Genomic DNA, 16,167 nt, shown 5'->3' on the forward strand with positions numbered 1-16,167 from the left:
TTGATAACCATTTCAATTTTAGTTTTTAGGTTTTGGGTTTTTTTTTTTTTTTTTTGTCTAGAGTATAGAGTAAAAAAAATGGAGAATAGAAGTGAAAATGAGAAGATGGGATTGAGGGTGAATATGAAAGGGAAAGACGAGAAGAAGTAACAAAAGTGAAAACAAAAACTTGAAGTCAACAATTTCAGTTGGTTTCAATTCGACAGATTTTAAATCATAAAAGAGAGCACATTGCCCTACACCAGACCAGTCTATCCAGTTTCAAAAATGACATGTTAGACAATCATACTAGCACTTAGAATGGTAACATCCCTTACCAATGTGAAGGCCACACCCAAGAAATTTCCAAAGTCTGTCTTGAAAATTAACCAAGACAAAAATTAAAATAGTTACATGATAACTGAAATTATAGGAACTAAAAATTCAATTTGGCCATAAATCAGTGTTAGATAATCATCACTTTTCTTTTCTTTTTTTCTTTTTTCTTTTTTGCTATTATGATGAATTGTGTGATTGTGACGTGAGGTTAAATTGTTTCACATGGATGAAGATTAATTATTACATAAAATGTGACAAGACATATTAACGTTTAATCTAATGAAATTTATCTTTTCAAAATTGTAAGAGGTTTCAAATACGGATATACTATTGATTGAAATAAAATTACTTCAAAGTTGAGTGTCAATACTTAATCCTAACTAGCCTCTTTGCACGCGCTTCCGCGCCTGCGAGAGGCTTTTTTATAAAAAAATTTAAATTTATTTTAGAATTTAAAAAGATAATGGGTAGTTGTGTTCCATAAAAATAGGATTCATTATCTGATTTTTCTTTTAATTTTAATTTTTTTAATATGAAAAGTGTGAATTTACTATATTATCCTCATTTAATTAATAATTTTAATTCTTAATATTTGAATTAACCAAGGGCATTTTTTGGTATTTTGAATGTTTCACCATTCTCTGCCTTTTGCTTTATATATATAGATAAAGGCTCAGAATCCAATATGGTCAAATAACAAGGAAAATATAATATAACAATAATTATAGATATCCTTTTAATAATAAAAAAACATAAAAAAAACAAAAACTAAAAAGCATACATCTAGGGGAAAGTCCACATAATATCACTTTCCTCCTAGAGGTAGACTAAGTCTATAACCCCATACATAGTAGTTATAGTGCCCAAACAAAAAAAGAACACTATGAATACAAGGAGTTCTTCCCTTTCAAGAAAAAGAAAAAAAAAAAAAAAAAGAGAAAAAAATAAAGGGAAGTTCTTCTCAACAACCCTGAAATCAAAATCAGGTGAGCCAATTCATATTCAATAATAATTATATGAATATGGCGCCTGTGGATAGTAATTGTTCATAGGATGTCCATGGTGGTGGCTGTATGAAGAATAATATCCATGTCCATAATTACCATTCATATTATAGTAATTAGGTCCTGCTGTTAATCCCATGTAGTTACTGCTGGGATCATAATATCTCTGGTCTTCATAATATCCATTGCCATTGCCATTGCCATATGTAAATTCATCTCCAGTTCTTACCCAGCAGAGTTCTGCTTCTTTCCCAGCCTTCACTAGCCTTCTTATTAGCTTCCTAGGGTTTACTTTCCCAGAAACATATGCCATGCCTCCTTCTGCATCTACATTATAAGATGCACCTATATACATATAATAAAAACACAAACACTTCAATACTTCATGCCAAAAGTGATATTGTTCAGATCAAATAAATAAAAAAGACAAACAAATTGCCATGGACGACAGAGGTACTTTACCTTGGATTTTTTTCAGCATTTTAGTCAGGCACTTATGCCATCCATCCGAATTCGTGTCGATTTTCACTCCACAAGTCTGTAAAGACAGAAATAATCCACGTACAATAAATTAACTAACCAAGAAAAACTGAAGAGAAATAGTAAACAAATGAAGGATGAAGATATATACCATGTAAGAACGAGACTCCATTGCTAGACCTGGATGATGTATATGAAACTAGGGCTTTTTTTATTCTGAAAGAGAAAAGGAGAAAAGGAGAAAAGGTGAGAAGGAAAAGGAGGAAGGTGTGGTATTTATAGATATGGTGAGGTGATTGATATTAATTATAAAATAGTGCCACTTCTGATACTCTCCTTTTTAGTCATCATCCAATCCAAGATTAATCGGAGTCACATATATTATTATAAGATAATAAGAGCTTCAGAAGATCTCACTCCATTTTTGCAACGTCTACCATCAATTCTACGTTAATAGAAGGAAACTATATATATAGGTAGTTTTTGATACTGCTCGCCTCCTAATAATATCTTTCAAGATTTTTCATTATTAAAGAGAAAAATACCCTTTCTGATTATCGGGACGAAGAGAAGGCAATTTGGTTCTCAGAAACACTTTCCATGTTAGCGCTAATTAGCAAAATCCATAGCCATTCTTTTAAATCTTTCCATCCAAATGCATAATTAACCATAAGTTCATGAACCCAACTTCATTGCTAACTGCTTATCTTAAAAATTACACGGCAAATTTTGGGGTAGTTTTGTCAAATCCTTAAAACGTATTAGCCTCAATAAATTATAATCTTTATATAGACTTCTTTTCTACTCAAGCATTCGAGTATTGTTTATTTAATTCACTATTGTAAAAAATAATTATAAAAATAAAAATAAAAAAATAAAGTCATTTTAGTTTGTTTTGATATGGCGCAATTCTTTGATTTTCTTGCATTTTAAAAAAAAAAAAAAAAAAATCTTTGATTATCTTATTTACTTTAATCACAAGAATCAAAGATGGTAGGATCCCAAGTTTTGAAGGCCTCAGAATCGCGGGCCTGTTTAGAGTTTGTGTTAAGTTGAAAACTGTTTCTTTCTTCTTCCTTCTTGTTATCACTTGTCACCGAGATATTAGAAAAAAGGGTGACTTGCAAAACAGAGTCAGACATGGAGGATCAAATTCATGGTTCCTCAATCCGGCAAAATCAGCAATGTGTACCATCAATCTACCAGATTTCACAATCAAGAAGTGAATTCATAACTTGCAACTAGAATTTCAACTAAAAATTTACATACCACATACTATCATGTCCGACCCGGCAATAGAAGAAAAAAATAACAGCAAGAGGAACACTTGAATTCAAGACCAAAAGGCATAAAAGCATGATGAGACAAAATTTCTTAGGCTGTGTGAGAAGTGCCTTTGTGATTCTTCAAGGAATTGCAAAATGAGGTGAAACCCGCTTTTAGTTCACCTGGAAGTGAAAGTTGAAGAGGGAGCACCAAGGGAGGAAGTTGCTCACTTTTCTTCCTCACAGAAAGTGGATGTGCCAAAGCTGGCTGCTGCTTATTTAGGCCTTCAATAATAAATGAGAATGCTCCAAAAGTGAGGCAGCTTTGTAGAAGAGCCTGGGGTGCACCTGCAATATCAGAATCAAATAACGAATAAATATGTACGTCCAGACCTAAGAACATCCCAACCAAAAATAGCTATTCTAAATGATACATTAAACCATACAAAAACTGGTTTAATTGATTGATGTAGAAATGCCAAGCATGAATGACAAGCCAAAAAATGAATAAGAATGAAAAGAAGTGGAATTTTGTAGATATGAAGGATCTTGTTTTAGCAACAAAATCAATGTGTCACTTCTTTTGAGGTATTTGAATCTGTAATGACGGTGAAGACGTGTATGTCAATGTGTCATTTACTAAGTCAATGGATACCTGGAAAACTAAGAGCAAGACCAGTGCAACATCCAGCTACTCCAGCATTAATAACTGCACAGGAAAAAAGCATGATCATGAGATAATGAATGAATAATGTGAAAGTACCAATTCCACATTCAAGTTCTCATACCATCATCCTTTCCTCGCAGCCTCTTCAAAATGCAGACAACCAAGCTGTGCACTCCAGACAAAACTGCAAATGTCTGAAAGGGGAAATACAAAGAAGAGCTTAACTACTGTAATTAAACAAACATACTGCATAGGCAATAACAACATTTAAGAAGAAAAAAAGGGAACTAATTTCACTCAGATAGTCAAACTATCATTTAACAATAGGAATTCTCATACCTTAGCATAAGATCCTGCCTCTGCAAAGGATCCTTTAAAGCCTTTTTTCTTAACCAACCCCGCACCTGAAACACATTCACACAAGGTAAAACAAAAAATCTCAGTTTGATTCATATGCAACATAAACATAAATAAAATATAATATAATATAATAAAAAAGAAGATAAATTAGGTTGAGTTGAGTAGTAGATTGCTTAAGCAGGGTTTGCTCATCTAATAATCCATTGCTAAACTTGATAACAAGCCAGTCTCAAATCTCTAGCTTTTTTAACAAGTATAAAATTTCAGGCCAAATCGAGAAACACAATATTGACCTAAAGCCAAACCAAGTTTGAGTGGCTTCGTTTGTTCTAATGCCCTCATTATGTGGAACATGGCACACATAAATGACTGGCATTATCTAAACATGGCGGAGTGATTGCTGAATAAATCGAGCCAAACTCAAGCCAAGTTTGAGTGGCTTGGCTTGTCCTACCGCCCTCATTATGTGAACATGGCACAAAGAAATGACTGGCATTATCCAAACATGGTGGAATGACTCCTGAGTAAACCTTAACAACCACAGACAATCATCTTAACCCCAATTTATTGTTCTACCATCTTATCAATTCCAGCAGGAAATGATACAAATTACACTCCCTAATACAATAAATCAACTAAAATAACACAAATTTTCACTAAAAACCACAATTTCACATCTCAAAACAATAGCATACGTCACCAAAAAACTCCAACAGCTCGTTAGTCAGAAAGAGAAAACTCACTCCTTTTCCCAAACCTCAAAACACTATTGAAGAAAATCATATTTTGTCAAAGATTCAAAATCCCATATGAGCACCATTCAAATTCCCATATAGAAACACCACAATTAAGCAATTAAAGCATCACACATATAGGCATGTACACATATATTTACATATACACAGAGAGAAGGAGAGGGAAAGAGAGAGGACCGTAGCCAAAAACGGAGCCCATGAATGCCCCGCCAGCGGAGTCTCCGGCGAACCTGAGAAGGCAGACAGCAGGGCCATTGGAGGAGGCGGGGACTAACGAGTTCGAAGAATTAGGGTTAGGGTTGAGGTTGGGATTGGTATCCAGCTCAGTGTCAGTGTCTGTGTCAGGCTTTGGAGAATCCACCGACGTCGCCATGGCCGCTACTCTCTGTTTTCTATCTATCAATCTCTTAAAAAGCAGAAAACTCAAATCCAAAACTCAGACAACAATACAGTTTCTTGTGTCTACCGTATTTTCATTTGTTTTATTTCTTTATTATTTCTTCATTATTTCCTAACATGCCAAAACGGCATCACTTTAGTCCCTTTCTTTTTCTTCTTTTTTAGGACTTTTCCCATTAAAACAGACGATAATATACTAAACTCACACATACAATACGGATGCTAAGACTCGAATCCTAGACCTTGTCTTAGAGAGCAATTACTCCAATCCACTACACTAGTGGGTCATTTGCCTTTCTTTTTCTTTTTTGTTTTGGGGTAAGAAATGTGCGCCAAATTGAAGAGAACTTTCTGTTTTATCCTAGACAAGACAAAACCCTTGCACAACATCAAATTTTCGTGCTCGAGCTAGATGATGAAAAATTATCATGTCCAGTTCTTCTTGAATAGATAGAGCTTTTGGTTTCCATATTGTCAAAGAGTTGAACAATGGGTGATTCGTTGCCTAGTTAATGGGCATTTCTAATATTCAATATTATGTCTTGACGGTGACTCATAACCTCTATACTCTTTAGCACGAAATTTTTGAGTTTGGTAGGTAGGGCTATACCAATCTTTTTACTACATAGTCTATTTCAATAATTATAACTTGACCTTCTAATAAGTCATCAAATTTAAATTCGATAATTTATATTTGACATTTCAGATACTTTTAAATCATTATTTACAAGAATAAAAGAAGACTTCGAGAAATAAAGACAAAAAGGAAGGGCGATGGTGGTCGCAAATGGAGAGGAGGTCATTGGTGGTTCCGCCACGAGGCGGCGGTCAACTGGGACAAGAGAAAGGGGTATTGTTGTCATTAAAAAAAATTAAATTAAATCATGGGTCTCACCGTCTCCAAATACAACCCTCAAAAAGGTTCAACACTCTTCATTAGCCCACCTCAGCCCTGGAAGCCCACCAGACCCAAGTGAAATGCGTGTGTGAACCAAAGCAGCCTTAAGGCCTTCCTTTGCCCCCTCCTCTCTTCTTCATTTCTTTCTTCCGTCTCTCAAAAGACTCCGACAGTCTCACTTGCTCCTACAGTCGCACACTACCCTGTTCAGCAGCGCCACCCAATCTTCCGGCCTTGTTTTTGGCTCTGGAAAGGCCAAAAACAAAAAGGTAAATTTCTTTTCTTTTTATCATATCTGAGTTTCCCCTTTCCAGATTTTCCTATTGATAGTCTCGTCTCTACATTCTTGTAAGCCTATAAGGATCTGGTTGTGTAACTTGTGTTTTATTTTTTTATTAAATTGGTCACAGCCATAAAATTTTGTTCTTAACAGAGCCTTCTGTTTGGTCCGTGGGATTTGAGGGTTAGATTTTTCAAAGAGAAGGATGGGGAGAATGATACTGAATAATGCATTGCGAACAATAGTGAATGCGGAGAGAAGGGGGAAAGCTACGGTGGAGTTGCAACCTATCTCCACAGTCATGTCATCTTTCCTCAAAATCATGAAAAATCGAGGTAAATCCATTCTCCTCATTATATGGATTTTGTTAATTAATAATAAATCAGCTTTTTTTATGCATTACTATTTATTTTAAGAATCTGGGTTGCTGTAAAATTTATATCGGTGGGAGGATTTTAAAAGCAGTAAACTTGTAGTGATTAAGGATCTCTAGAACTTAGTTGGTATGAGCTCTAGGAATTATTCTTTAGTGCACATATAATGTTTTATATGTTATATTTCTAAACTTAATCGCAATGTCAAATGCCGTCATGTACTTTAGTTTTGTTGGTGTCATGGATTTCAATGTCAATTTGTGATCCATTTATGAATTACAGATAAGGGACATTCTCCAAATAAGTATTTAAGTTAAGAATTGGTTACATACTTCTAATCTCAGCTGGTGGATTTTAAGAGACTACAAATATATTTAATGAATGCAATTCAACGGCCAATATTAGAAGTATGTAACCAATCCTTAACATAAAATGCTTATCAGAGAATCTCCCTACAGATAATAATATGTTCATTCTGATGTGAGGCATAATGAGGAATGCTTGGATGAGATAGTTCAAGGTTATAGTGGATTAAATAAATTTGTGCTGTGTGATGGTTGTAGAACTGGGTATTAGAAAATTTACATTACAGGCAACTTGTAAATGATGACGGGTTGTTTGAATTGGGGTATATGATATTCTTTAATTGGTACACAGAACTGCATTCATGCATGTTCTTTTTATCTATATTGTGTCCAAATTCATTTGCTAATTTGTAATGCTTGCGCTTGGCACATTTTCTTTAGGTTATATCAAGGATTTTCAAGTTTTTGATCCACATAGAGTGGGGAAGATAACAGTTCAACTACAAGGCAGGGTTAATGACTGTAGAGCTCTTACTTACAGACAGGATGTCAAGGCAAAGGATATTGAAGAGTACAAAATGCAAAAGCTTCCAACCCGCCAGGTTTGTTAACCTCCTGATGTCGAAAGATTTGTCAAAATTACTTGATTCTTATTTGTCCATTTTATTATTTCTGGGAAGGTCTGTGTTTGGAATTTTTTTTAAATGGTCTTTCTCTCGCTTCATGCAGTGGGGTTATGTTGTGATTACTACTCCCGAAGGGGTGCTGGATCACGAAGAGGCTGTTAAACGTAATGTGGGGGGCCAGGTTCTTGGCTATTTTCATTAACATCTTGTGGATGGGAAGAGAGAATGGTTCTCCTATATGATGACAGCCTGACTTCACCAATGAGAATTTGTTGTTTTGTTTACCACAAAATCAACTTATGTGAATCGTGTGTCAAACTTACGATTTAGATAAATGGCAGAACAGTAGGATTACTCCTCTTGAAAACAGATAAATAACACTTTATCTATTTCACTTCACATCTCCCCCTCGCTCTCTGATCACTTATCCGATGTATCGATGATCGGAATTCGACTCGGGGTGTGGGATGAGTGATCATTTTTTTTGTGCGTACAATCTTTTTCAATATCCTCGATCACCCAGGTCTGCTAAGTTGATGAGAGATATGCGAGAAGAGCCACCTGCGTAGGGGGCGATGGAAAGGTATTTCTATTACCAGCATCTCAAGCCCAAAAGCCACCTTCATTGGACCAATCGCTGCCTGTATTGGCCCGATAGGTGGCGTCACTAGCCTTAGACAATCATTTACATTAATATTTCACTACTTCGAATAGAAAGGAAAAAAAAACATAAATCAATATATATGGTCAAGATCTTTTATCAATTGTGTTTTAAAGACAGTTCGAGTTAGGTTTTTATTGGTCCATGTGCCATGAACCAATAAAAGTTCGATTAAGGGAGTGGGTTTTTGTAGGGGTGTGAAATTTTTTCAGTATAACCGTAACACTGTCACGTGATGTTATCAATCCACCTATGTTATAACACATCGTATTTATACTCTCAACAATATAAACTTAGTTTATCCTATGTTATGAAACATAGATTAATAATGCTACGATGATAGTGATTTTAAAACCATTTACTTGTTTTTAACACATGATATAGAATGTATCAAATTGGCATCCAAATGAAATCAATATGATTTGTGGATGCCATCCTTTCGTGTGATACCAGAACACATATCTATATAAACATTATGAGTTTTTATTTCCCATCTTATAGAATATCTTAGAAGATCCAAAGACAAACTATTTCTCCTCGCATGGACACTTGAAAATCTAGTCAATTACACCTTGCCTTGGTGCCCGAAAAACTTTCTTATTAGCTTCAAGGATTCAGTACTCTTTTTTAAAAGGGATGACTGGTGGAAAGTTTTCATTCAAATGTTTCTGCCACTTTTTTATTCAACTTTTGAAGTGTCTTTGCAACTTTAAATGCAGTCTGTGTCAACCATCCTTGGTTGTTAAAAGAAAGTGTTTCATTTAGAAGTTTTTCATGTACTTGTATGCCACAAGACATTGAAATTTCGCGATATTGGAAGAAATTAACAAGTCATTGGTGGTACCAACCCCAAATTCAAAATTCATGTTTATCATTGTTTTCTTTGGATGGTTGACATCAGTAAGCACCAAAGGGGTCCAAACCATGAACATCAATGAGGACCAAAGGGGCACCAATTGAAAGCACCATGGTCTCCAAAACAAGGGCCCGAATAATTTTTTTCTATAATTACATATTTATATAACAATTGATTGTTTTACACCTTGTGTAACATAAATTATGGAGATATGTAAGTAAAATTAATATTTGTTCGGGTGGTTTATTTTGTAATTATAACGATTTTACAAGAGTTTAGCAAGAATTAAGAATAAAGATTTTACCATACCAAGTCCTCATAAAAACTTATAGGAAAACATATTTTGAGCAAGAATTAAGAATAGATAATATTAACACTCACATCAAACACTGAAGCATGCTAGTAGAAATTGAAATTGATAATGAATCCATAATGATTCATACAAAAAGCATAGAGAAAAAAAAGAAAACGGAATGAATTCATAATAGTGTTGTATATTGCATGAACCCAAGTTGGGTCTCATTCAGATAAGTTGATAAATGATTCAAAGTTAGGTTGCAGTGCAAGTCTGCAGAAGTTCCCTTAGGACAGCTCTCCTGGTGGATTTCAACTTTCAACCAGTCAGTAATGCTCTTGATATATCGCTCCGAATTCTGCTCTCCATGCCTGATCATCATCTAGGACTGTGTTTTGTGAATTGACAGAATCCTCGCGATATAGTGGTTTTAAAGCAGACTCTGGCAATTTACTCTCTGCCAGGTACTGCTTCGTGGTGATCATTTCCATCTTGTGCTTCCTTTTAAGCTTCTCAATTTGCTTCTTCAACTTGTCATTTTCTTGGTGCACACTCGTAAAATTCTCCTGTGTTTATGGGAAAAGAGAGGAAAAAACACAAATGAGACACCAACACTTGCATTATTATAATCTGATCCATTTATGAGTTATATCCAGAGTAACAAGATAGAGTCTTAAGGGTAAAATATGAGTTACCTCTGCAACAGATGCCGCATGTTCAGCTTCTCTAAGCCTAACAAGGAGTTCTCCAGCAGCATGAACAGCTTCTGCAGTATCTCTAAGTTGAATCTTGAGACTTTTGTTCTCCTTCTTCAAAAGTTCCCTCTCCCTCTCTCTTTCCACTCTCAGTACAGAGAGCTCTGCCGCAAGGGATTTGGAAAAACGAGAACCACGACCTTTAGCTCCAGCCTTTGCAGCTGCCCTCTTCACTTCTGCTATTCCTTCCATGATTGCACGGTGCTTTCCCACCAAGTCATTGTATTTGTCTTGTAGTTCAACGTAGTGCTCAACCATTCGAGCATGCCCAAGCACTGATCTATGAAGCGCATCATCCAACTCTTCAGTGCACTGCTTCTCCATTCTCAATTCCATCTCCACCTTCTCTGCTCGCCGGCGGTTGGATTCAAGATCTACCCTTAAGTCATCAGTTAAGGAAATCCAATCGCTCTCCATTTCTGTCCATCTCTGTCTTTCCCTCTCTAGTTCTTCCTCGGTGTTATCTCCATATGTACCACTTCTTCGCAGTTGCATGGATCGTGACAATAAAGAGGATCTCAGTTTCTCAATAGATTTGTTGGGTGATGCATCAGTACTTGACTGCAATTTGCTCCTTAACATCTGAACCTCCTTAAGAAGTGCTTCCTTCTCATTTAGATCAAAATCTGCACCTCCATACCCAAGATCCAACTCATTCTGGATTTCCTTTATTTCACATTTCTCCTTTATAATCTCTGGTTGGAGAATATCAACAGAACTGCCCCTCAAAAGCTGCAAAAATCATCAGGAACATGTAAAACATCCACATTTAGGACGTTACCATTAAAACCTCCAAAAGTTTCAAAAAACATACACCGTTCCAACCTACCTTGTTTCCATCTCTGAACTCATCATATGGTATCATTTCTTTACCATTTTCTGCAGATGAATCAGATTTCCCACTTTTGTATTGCTCAACCTGAAACAATAAATCAGATTCTCAGAAATGTAATATCGAAATTATGGAGAAGACATAATAATTCACTGAGTTTCAAACCCAAGGAAAAAAAAAAGTTACCAGCTGATTTAACTGCTCAATTTTAGCTGCTTGCTCCATGCAACGAATCTCAAGCTCCTCTTGCTTTGCAGCCTTTTCCATTGCATGCTGATTAAAAGAAAATAGAAATTAGGAAGGATTCCCATATCACAATTTATTCCTGAGTTTAATGTCCAGGTAAGCTTAACGCACCTCTGTCATTTGGTTAGAACTTCCTGCTTCATTAACTGCTACAGTCCATGTCTTCAAGCTATCCTGGGCATCATTGGTATCATCTTTAAACACTCTTCTTTTGCAAGATGCACAAAGTAAAGAGGCAGATGGTCCATCTATGGATGGCCTTATTTCTGGTATTGTCTGAGCTGAAGAATTAGCTCTGTCAACTTCTGGCCTAGGTTTCAGTGTCAAGTGCTCAAAGGAGAATGAGACTGAGGATTTGCTAGGTGCAGAGTTCTGCTGGTGATGGTCAATGATCTGTAAGCCCCTCTGAAGGCTGGCAGCCAATGACTCAGTGGGGCCTGGAAATATCTTGCTTGACCGCAAAGAGGATTGAGTGTGTTCACTCTGATTAAGTGACTGTCTCAATACATCTGACTTTAACTTGGAATTATCTGATATATTGTTCTGACTGACTGAACAAATCGATGAAAAGGTGACACTTTTTCTTTGTGCATTTCTAAGCTTTGGAGACTCAGACAATGTTGGGTCTTGGAGGAATGGAGATTGACAGCATAAACTGATTGAAACACCACTTTTGATTGCTGGATTGATAGCCTTTGAAGTGGTAAGAACACTGTTATCTGCCAAGTCAAAGTTGTCCTTACAAGGAAGAGAAAGCTCATCCTGAGATTCATTCAGATCCATTTCCTTTTCGTCTGAACTATGAAAATCATCTTCACTGGCCAAATCTGTATCACAACTTCCACCAAACTGAACAGAATCTCTACTGATAGAATAATCTCTTACATCTTCAGAAGAATTCTGCAGAAGCTGCTGATGTAATTCTCTTACATCATCTTCATCCACATTTACCTCTTCATCAGAATCATTATCTATGTGGGGTAAAATTAAAGAGCGATTCAGGCTCACTCGTAATTGATTCAAGCTTTCACGTACATTTCGCCCTTGAAAATGTCCATTATTACTCCCAAATGAGCCACTAGACTTTGCTCTTATAAGTTCTTCCTGCAAACACGCATTTCATTAACATCAAATTCCTATTACCCTCAGCTTTCATGGCAGAATTCCAAATAGAACTCCAAAGAACTTAGTACCTTCAATTGACGAATTTGATCAGTCAGACCATTGACATCATCTTCTGTTATTTCATTTATTACTGGCTCATTCCTAATATATTTCACTCGTTCTCCAAACCTCAGTGTTCTCAGTATCTCACCATCATTTCTGCATTTAAGAAGCACAAGCAATGTTTCAGAATACTATAAAACCTATCAAGCACACTTCCTAAAAAAATGACAACACAATGGCCACATGTATGTACATAGTGTATCTGGGCATATCAGTAGTAAATCAAACTTTATATTATAAAAAGAATTTAGTAGATTAGAGTCAAATACTTGTTATCTGGGGAGACAGCGCAGATGACCGTTAGTTTTGAATTGCCACCAATTGATTCTTGCAGTAGATGAGTTAAGCAAGAAGCCTTATATGGCACATCTTCAGATTTTCCAGACTGAGGCGCTTTTGCAAGAGTATTTACCAAAAGCCTGTACCAAAATAACAACATTAATCATTACAGTTGCAGCACTGGCCAGAGGACAACTGATCAAAAAAGTTTACTACACAAAGTTTTGTGCTATTTCCATAAATTATATTGTTGTGTGACTCTAACTTCATTACACAACAATTATTTGATGCTTAAGAATGTAAAAGTGATGATAGCAAACTTTGTTTCTTAAAATGTCATTAAGAACGCATTTCCTTGTACGGTATCAATACTATTACCCTGTAAGTTGTCTACAACAAGGCATCGGATGGAATACAAAGGTTATGGAATCATACCCAAGCCGTGACAAGGACTTCTTTACATATTTGTCTTCCCTTGCACATTGTCTACCTGAGTCATCAACTTTATTTCTATCTAGGCCAGCAAGATCAATAAAGCTCATTCTGCTTGTCTTTGAACTACCAAAACACTTGGATGAGGTCTCCTGCAGAATAAAGTAATTAAGCACTGTTAAGTGATAGACACAAAACATAATCATTCAAGAAACAATAAAGGTTTTGAACTGTAACGAGTTCCATATGCAATGATACCTTACACCATGACTCGATGATGAAAGTACAAACAATATGGGACCTAGAGCTCTTAGAGTTCATGCTAGTTGCTCCAACTTTTCTACTTGAAAGCCCCTGTTCCGTGAACAGAATAGTTGATGAGTACAAAGGAAAAATCCAGAACCAAAAAAAAAAGTTATCAGTTAAAAAGAATGCACATATACAAATCCTACCTTAATCAGAATTTGTGTCACATCCTCATAGCTAGTCACATACTCCTCAGTCAGGTTCTCAACATACACTCCATTTTTGGGATCATCCTTGATCTACAACAGTTTAAAGCAAAGCCCATTTGTATCTTAGGCATGTACTAAAGAACCAAAAAAGGAACAAAAAAACACCAGTGAAAGAACTAAACAGTATAGAAGATCTCTACCTCAAGGTTCCTCAGGGTTGGATCAAGTAAATCTCCTATTTGTTCGTTGTATATCTGTGATAACGACAGTATTAACAAAACACATTGTCAGAATCCTACCCTATGTGTGTCAAAAAGAATTTAGAATAGTAAAATAAGTATACCTCAAGAAAAGAACAACGGAACTGGTAATTTAACTGTTTCCCTTCGGAGTTCTCTTGCTCCTACATGTAATAGTCCCAAGCAAACATTCATGAACCATGTCAGTACACGCCTACTTTCCTCATTTCCATTAAAAAAAAATAGAAACCAAAAAACATACCTTCTGAATCTCACGGAACAGCATTTCAAAGATGCGAGGAACAATGCCCTGGCAACTACCAGGACGGGAATCCTCAACCATGGCACTTGGCGGACCCCATAGCGTGTATGTCTTACCGCTTCCACTCTAAAGAGAATTCAATGAAAAATATTCACAAAGCAAATACAAAATTGGCCTACTTGAAATGAAGTACCTTTCATCTATGGATATGAATGAATACCTGTCCATATGACAAGACTGAAGTATTGTAACCGGCTAAGGCATTTTTAACCAACGGCACACCAACCTTCTGAAAAACATCTTCCTGGTAGAAACCAAACAGCACTCATGAATCAAAATGCACTTGCCCTTAGATTTAGAAGCAGAGAAGATTAACAAATGCCCAATTCCTCACTCTTCATATTTTTCAAGTTTCTCCAAGGAACCTACTTAGTCTGTATAAAAGGCCTAGTTGCCTAGTTTCTACTAAATAACATCTAAAAGTTAGCAATTTTCACTTATTTTCTGTTCTTTCTTTCAGTTTCCATGCAACCAAACAGAGCATTAATCTACACAGAGTTTAAAAATGGATTTTCATACTGTTTGTACCAAAATTTTCGATTCAGGTGGTTAACACATACAATTGTAGAATAATTGAGAACCATACCTGACCGGATTTTGAATCAAAAACCGAATCAAATGAAAATGTACGGTCCCCAACGGATAATGTACGCGGAGAAACCTTCTTAACCGTCCGATCTCCCCAATTTTCACCATCTTTAGTAGGTCTAATTCTCGCCACAACCTATACAAATTTCGAAAACCCAAAGAAAATAAGAAATTAAAAATTAAAAATATGAAAATTTATAAGTTTAAAACTTTAAAATACCTTCACTGATGGGTCCGGAGGTGGCAGGACTCCACCGTCGCCGTCGCCGTCGGATGGATCAGTCTCTCTCTGAAGATCAAACAATTCCAAAAGTAAATTTCTAATTCATAATTATTATCCACATTACAAATATCGAAATACTAAGTTAAGGCTATATTGGACAAGAAATATCAACAAAATTTCAAAAATACCTTCACCGGTGGGTCGAGAGTAGCGGAGGATTGTTTCTGGCCGTCCGATGGGGCGACCTCGGTGATCCGAGATTTGGATAAATCGGAAAGCACTGGCTTGGTTGCCGAAGCAGCGTCGTCGTCTGCGTACTTGGTCTGGACGTTAGGATCGAGGGGAGGGGTATTTTCGGCATTAGGGGGAGGGTTTCGAGAGCTGAAAATGGATTTGCTGGGCTTTGTGGAAATGGATCTGGGAAGGAGGTTTCGAAGCGATGAAGTGGAAATGTTTCCTAAGAACCGAGACTCGCTGGTGCTTGCTGGGTTGCCGTTCTTGGTCCTCATTGTTCTGAGATCGATGGATCAAGCGAGCACGAGAGAGAGAGAGAGAGAAAGCGCTGTACAGAATTTGAATTTGAAAATGTTTGAAGGAGAGAGGGAAGAGAGAGTTGCTATTTTATGTGGATAAGGAGGATGATGACCGTTGAGAAAGAGAGAAATGATTTATATTTGATTAGGGTTTTTTAAACTTCATGTGATTCAATTTGGATTAGTTCTGAACTGACCATCTTACCCCTCTGAGAGGTGATTTTAATTTTTGTTCCTTATTAACTAGCTCTTAATTTAATATTAATTTTCTTTTCAATACATTTACGTAACACTTGCATGCACAAGTATAAATTATCTAAAGTATTTCAATTTATATCATCAAGTCAACGGGTCTAACTCAATTGAAAATGACATTGACTTGTAGACGGAAACCCTTCTTTTAGACAGAAACCCTTCTCCTCATGTAATTAGAACGATCGCTTGTACTTCAAAAAAACATAATTCATATTAACATTTTTTGAGAATATTATTT

The 16,167-nt window shown here is 36.2% G+C and overlaps 4 protein-coding genes across 6 annotated transcripts; 1 reads left to right on the forward strand and 3 right to left on the reverse strand.

Moving 5' to 3' along the window:
- Positions 1 to 1,294: 1,294 nt before the first annotated feature.
- On the reverse strand, positions 1,295 to 2,048 carry LOC117626422. The gene is made up of 3 exons (XM_034358104.1): positions 1,954 to 2,048; positions 1,785 to 1,860; positions 1,295 to 1,667 (listed from the first exon to the last, which is right to left on the reverse strand). Exons 1-3 carry the CDS (start codon positions 1,972 to 1,974, stop codon positions 1,321 to 1,323), a joined length of 444 nt encoding a protein of 147 aa, XP_034213995.1. The 5' UTR covers positions 1,975 to 2,048; the 3' UTR covers positions 1,295 to 1,320.
- Positions 2,049 to 2,933: 885 nt separating this feature from the next.
- On the reverse strand, positions 2,934 to 5,312 carry LOC117626421 (mitochondrial import inner membrane translocase subunit TIM22-3-like). Its single transcript, XM_034358103.1, has 5 exons — positions 5,027 to 5,312; positions 4,074 to 4,138; positions 3,856 to 3,928; positions 3,723 to 3,776; positions 2,934 to 3,415 (listed from the first exon to the last, which is right to left on the reverse strand). Exons 1-5 carry the CDS (start codon positions 5,220 to 5,222, stop codon positions 3,177 to 3,179), a joined length of 627 nt encoding a protein of 208 aa, XP_034213994.1. The 5' UTR covers positions 5,223 to 5,312; the 3' UTR covers positions 2,934 to 3,176.
- An 881-nt stretch (positions 5,313 to 6,193) lies between these two features.
- On the forward strand, positions 6,194 to 8,130 carry LOC117626423 (40S ribosomal protein S15a-5-like). 3 transcript variants are annotated; one of them, XM_034358107.1, is made up of 4 exons: positions 6,194 to 6,415; positions 6,615 to 6,761; positions 7,547 to 7,707; positions 7,835 to 8,130. In XM_034358107.1, exons 2-4 carry the CDS (start codon positions 6,632 to 6,634, stop codon positions 7,931 to 7,933), a joined length of 390 nt encoding a protein of 129 aa, XP_034213998.1. In that variant the 5' UTR covers positions 6,194 to 6,415; positions 6,615 to 6,631; the 3' UTR covers positions 7,934 to 8,130. The 3 variants fall into 3 exon arrangements, with proteins under 3 accessions (XP_034213998.1, XP_034213997.1, XP_034213996.1); XM_034358106.1 differs by having other exon boundaries at positions 6,195 to 6,415; positions 6,557 to 6,761; XM_034358105.1 differs by having other exon boundaries at positions 6,196 to 6,415; positions 6,580 to 6,761.
- A 1,502-nt stretch (positions 8,131 to 9,632) lies between these two features.
- On the reverse strand, positions 9,633 to 15,751 carry LOC117626416 (kinesin-like protein KIN-12F). Its single transcript, XM_034358094.1, has 17 exons — positions 15,330 to 15,751; positions 15,139 to 15,207; positions 14,917 to 15,054; positions 14,491 to 14,574; positions 14,271 to 14,396; positions 14,113 to 14,172; positions 13,970 to 14,023; positions 13,767 to 13,859; positions 13,573 to 13,668; positions 13,318 to 13,466; positions 12,873 to 13,022; positions 12,570 to 12,699; positions 11,488 to 12,480; positions 11,317 to 11,403; positions 11,128 to 11,217; positions 10,239 to 11,030; positions 9,633 to 10,109 (listed from the first exon to the last, which is right to left on the reverse strand). Exons 1-17 carry the CDS (start codon positions 15,648 to 15,650, stop codon positions 9,870 to 9,872), a joined length of 3,672 nt encoding a protein of 1,223 aa, XP_034213985.1. The 5' UTR covers positions 15,651 to 15,751; the 3' UTR covers positions 9,633 to 9,869.
- Positions 15,752 to 16,167: the final 416 nt, after the last annotated feature.

Source organism: Prunus dulcis, chromosome 4 (assembly GCF_902201215.1).
Source record: "Prunus dulcis chromosome 4, ALMONDv2, whole genome shotgun sequence".
In the NCBI taxonomy this organism is placed as follows: Eukaryota; Viridiplantae; Streptophyta; class Magnoliopsida; order Rosales; family Rosaceae; genus Prunus; species Prunus dulcis.

Coding starts and splice junctions, on each gene's coding strand:
- LOC117626416 (XM_034358094.1), bottom strand. CDS start 15,650: ATGAGGACCAAGAACGGCAACCCAGCAAGCACCAGCGAGTCTCGGTTC. Junction 14,575..14,916: donor TTGATTCAAAATCCGGTCAG/GTATGGTTCTCA, acceptor GGTTTCTACCAG/GAAGATGTTTTTCAGAAGGT. Junction 11,031..11,127: donor AGTTCAGAGATGGAAACAAG/GTAGGTTGGAAC, acceptor TGATTTTTGCAG/CTTTTGAGGGGCAGTTCTGT.
- LOC117626423 (XM_034358107.1), top strand. CDS start 6,632: ATGGGGAGAATGATACTGAATAATGCATTGCGAACAATAGTGAATGCG. Junction 6,762..7,546: donor CAAAATCATGAAAAATCGAG/GTAAATCCATTC, acceptor CATTTTCTTTAG/GTTATATCAAGGATTTTCAA. Junction 7,708..7,834: donor AAAAGCTTCCAACCCGCCAG/GTTTGTTAACCT, acceptor CGCTTCATGCAG/TGGGGTTATGTTGTGATTAC.
- LOC117626421 (XM_034358103.1), bottom strand. CDS start 5,222: ATGGCGACGTCGGTGGATTCTCCAAAGCCTGACACAGACACTGACACT. Junction 4,139..5,026: donor GGGCTCCGTTTTTGGCTACG/GTCCTCTCTCTT, acceptor AATGTGTTTCAG/GTGCGGGGTTGGTTAAGAAA. Junction 3,929..4,073: donor AGGCAGGATCTTATGCTAAG/GTATGAGAATTC, acceptor TTCCCCTTTCAG/ACATTTGCAGTTTTGTCTGG.
- LOC117626422 (XM_034358104.1), bottom strand. CDS start 1,974: ATGGAGTCTCGTTCTTACATG. Junction 1,861..1,953: donor TGGAGTCTCGTTCTTACATG/GTATATATCTTC, acceptor CTGTCTTTACAG/ACTTGTGGAGTGAAAATCGA. Junction 1,668..1,784: donor AATGCTGAAAAAAATCCAAG/GTAAAGTACCTC, acceptor ATATGTATATAG/GTGCATCTTATAATGTAGAT.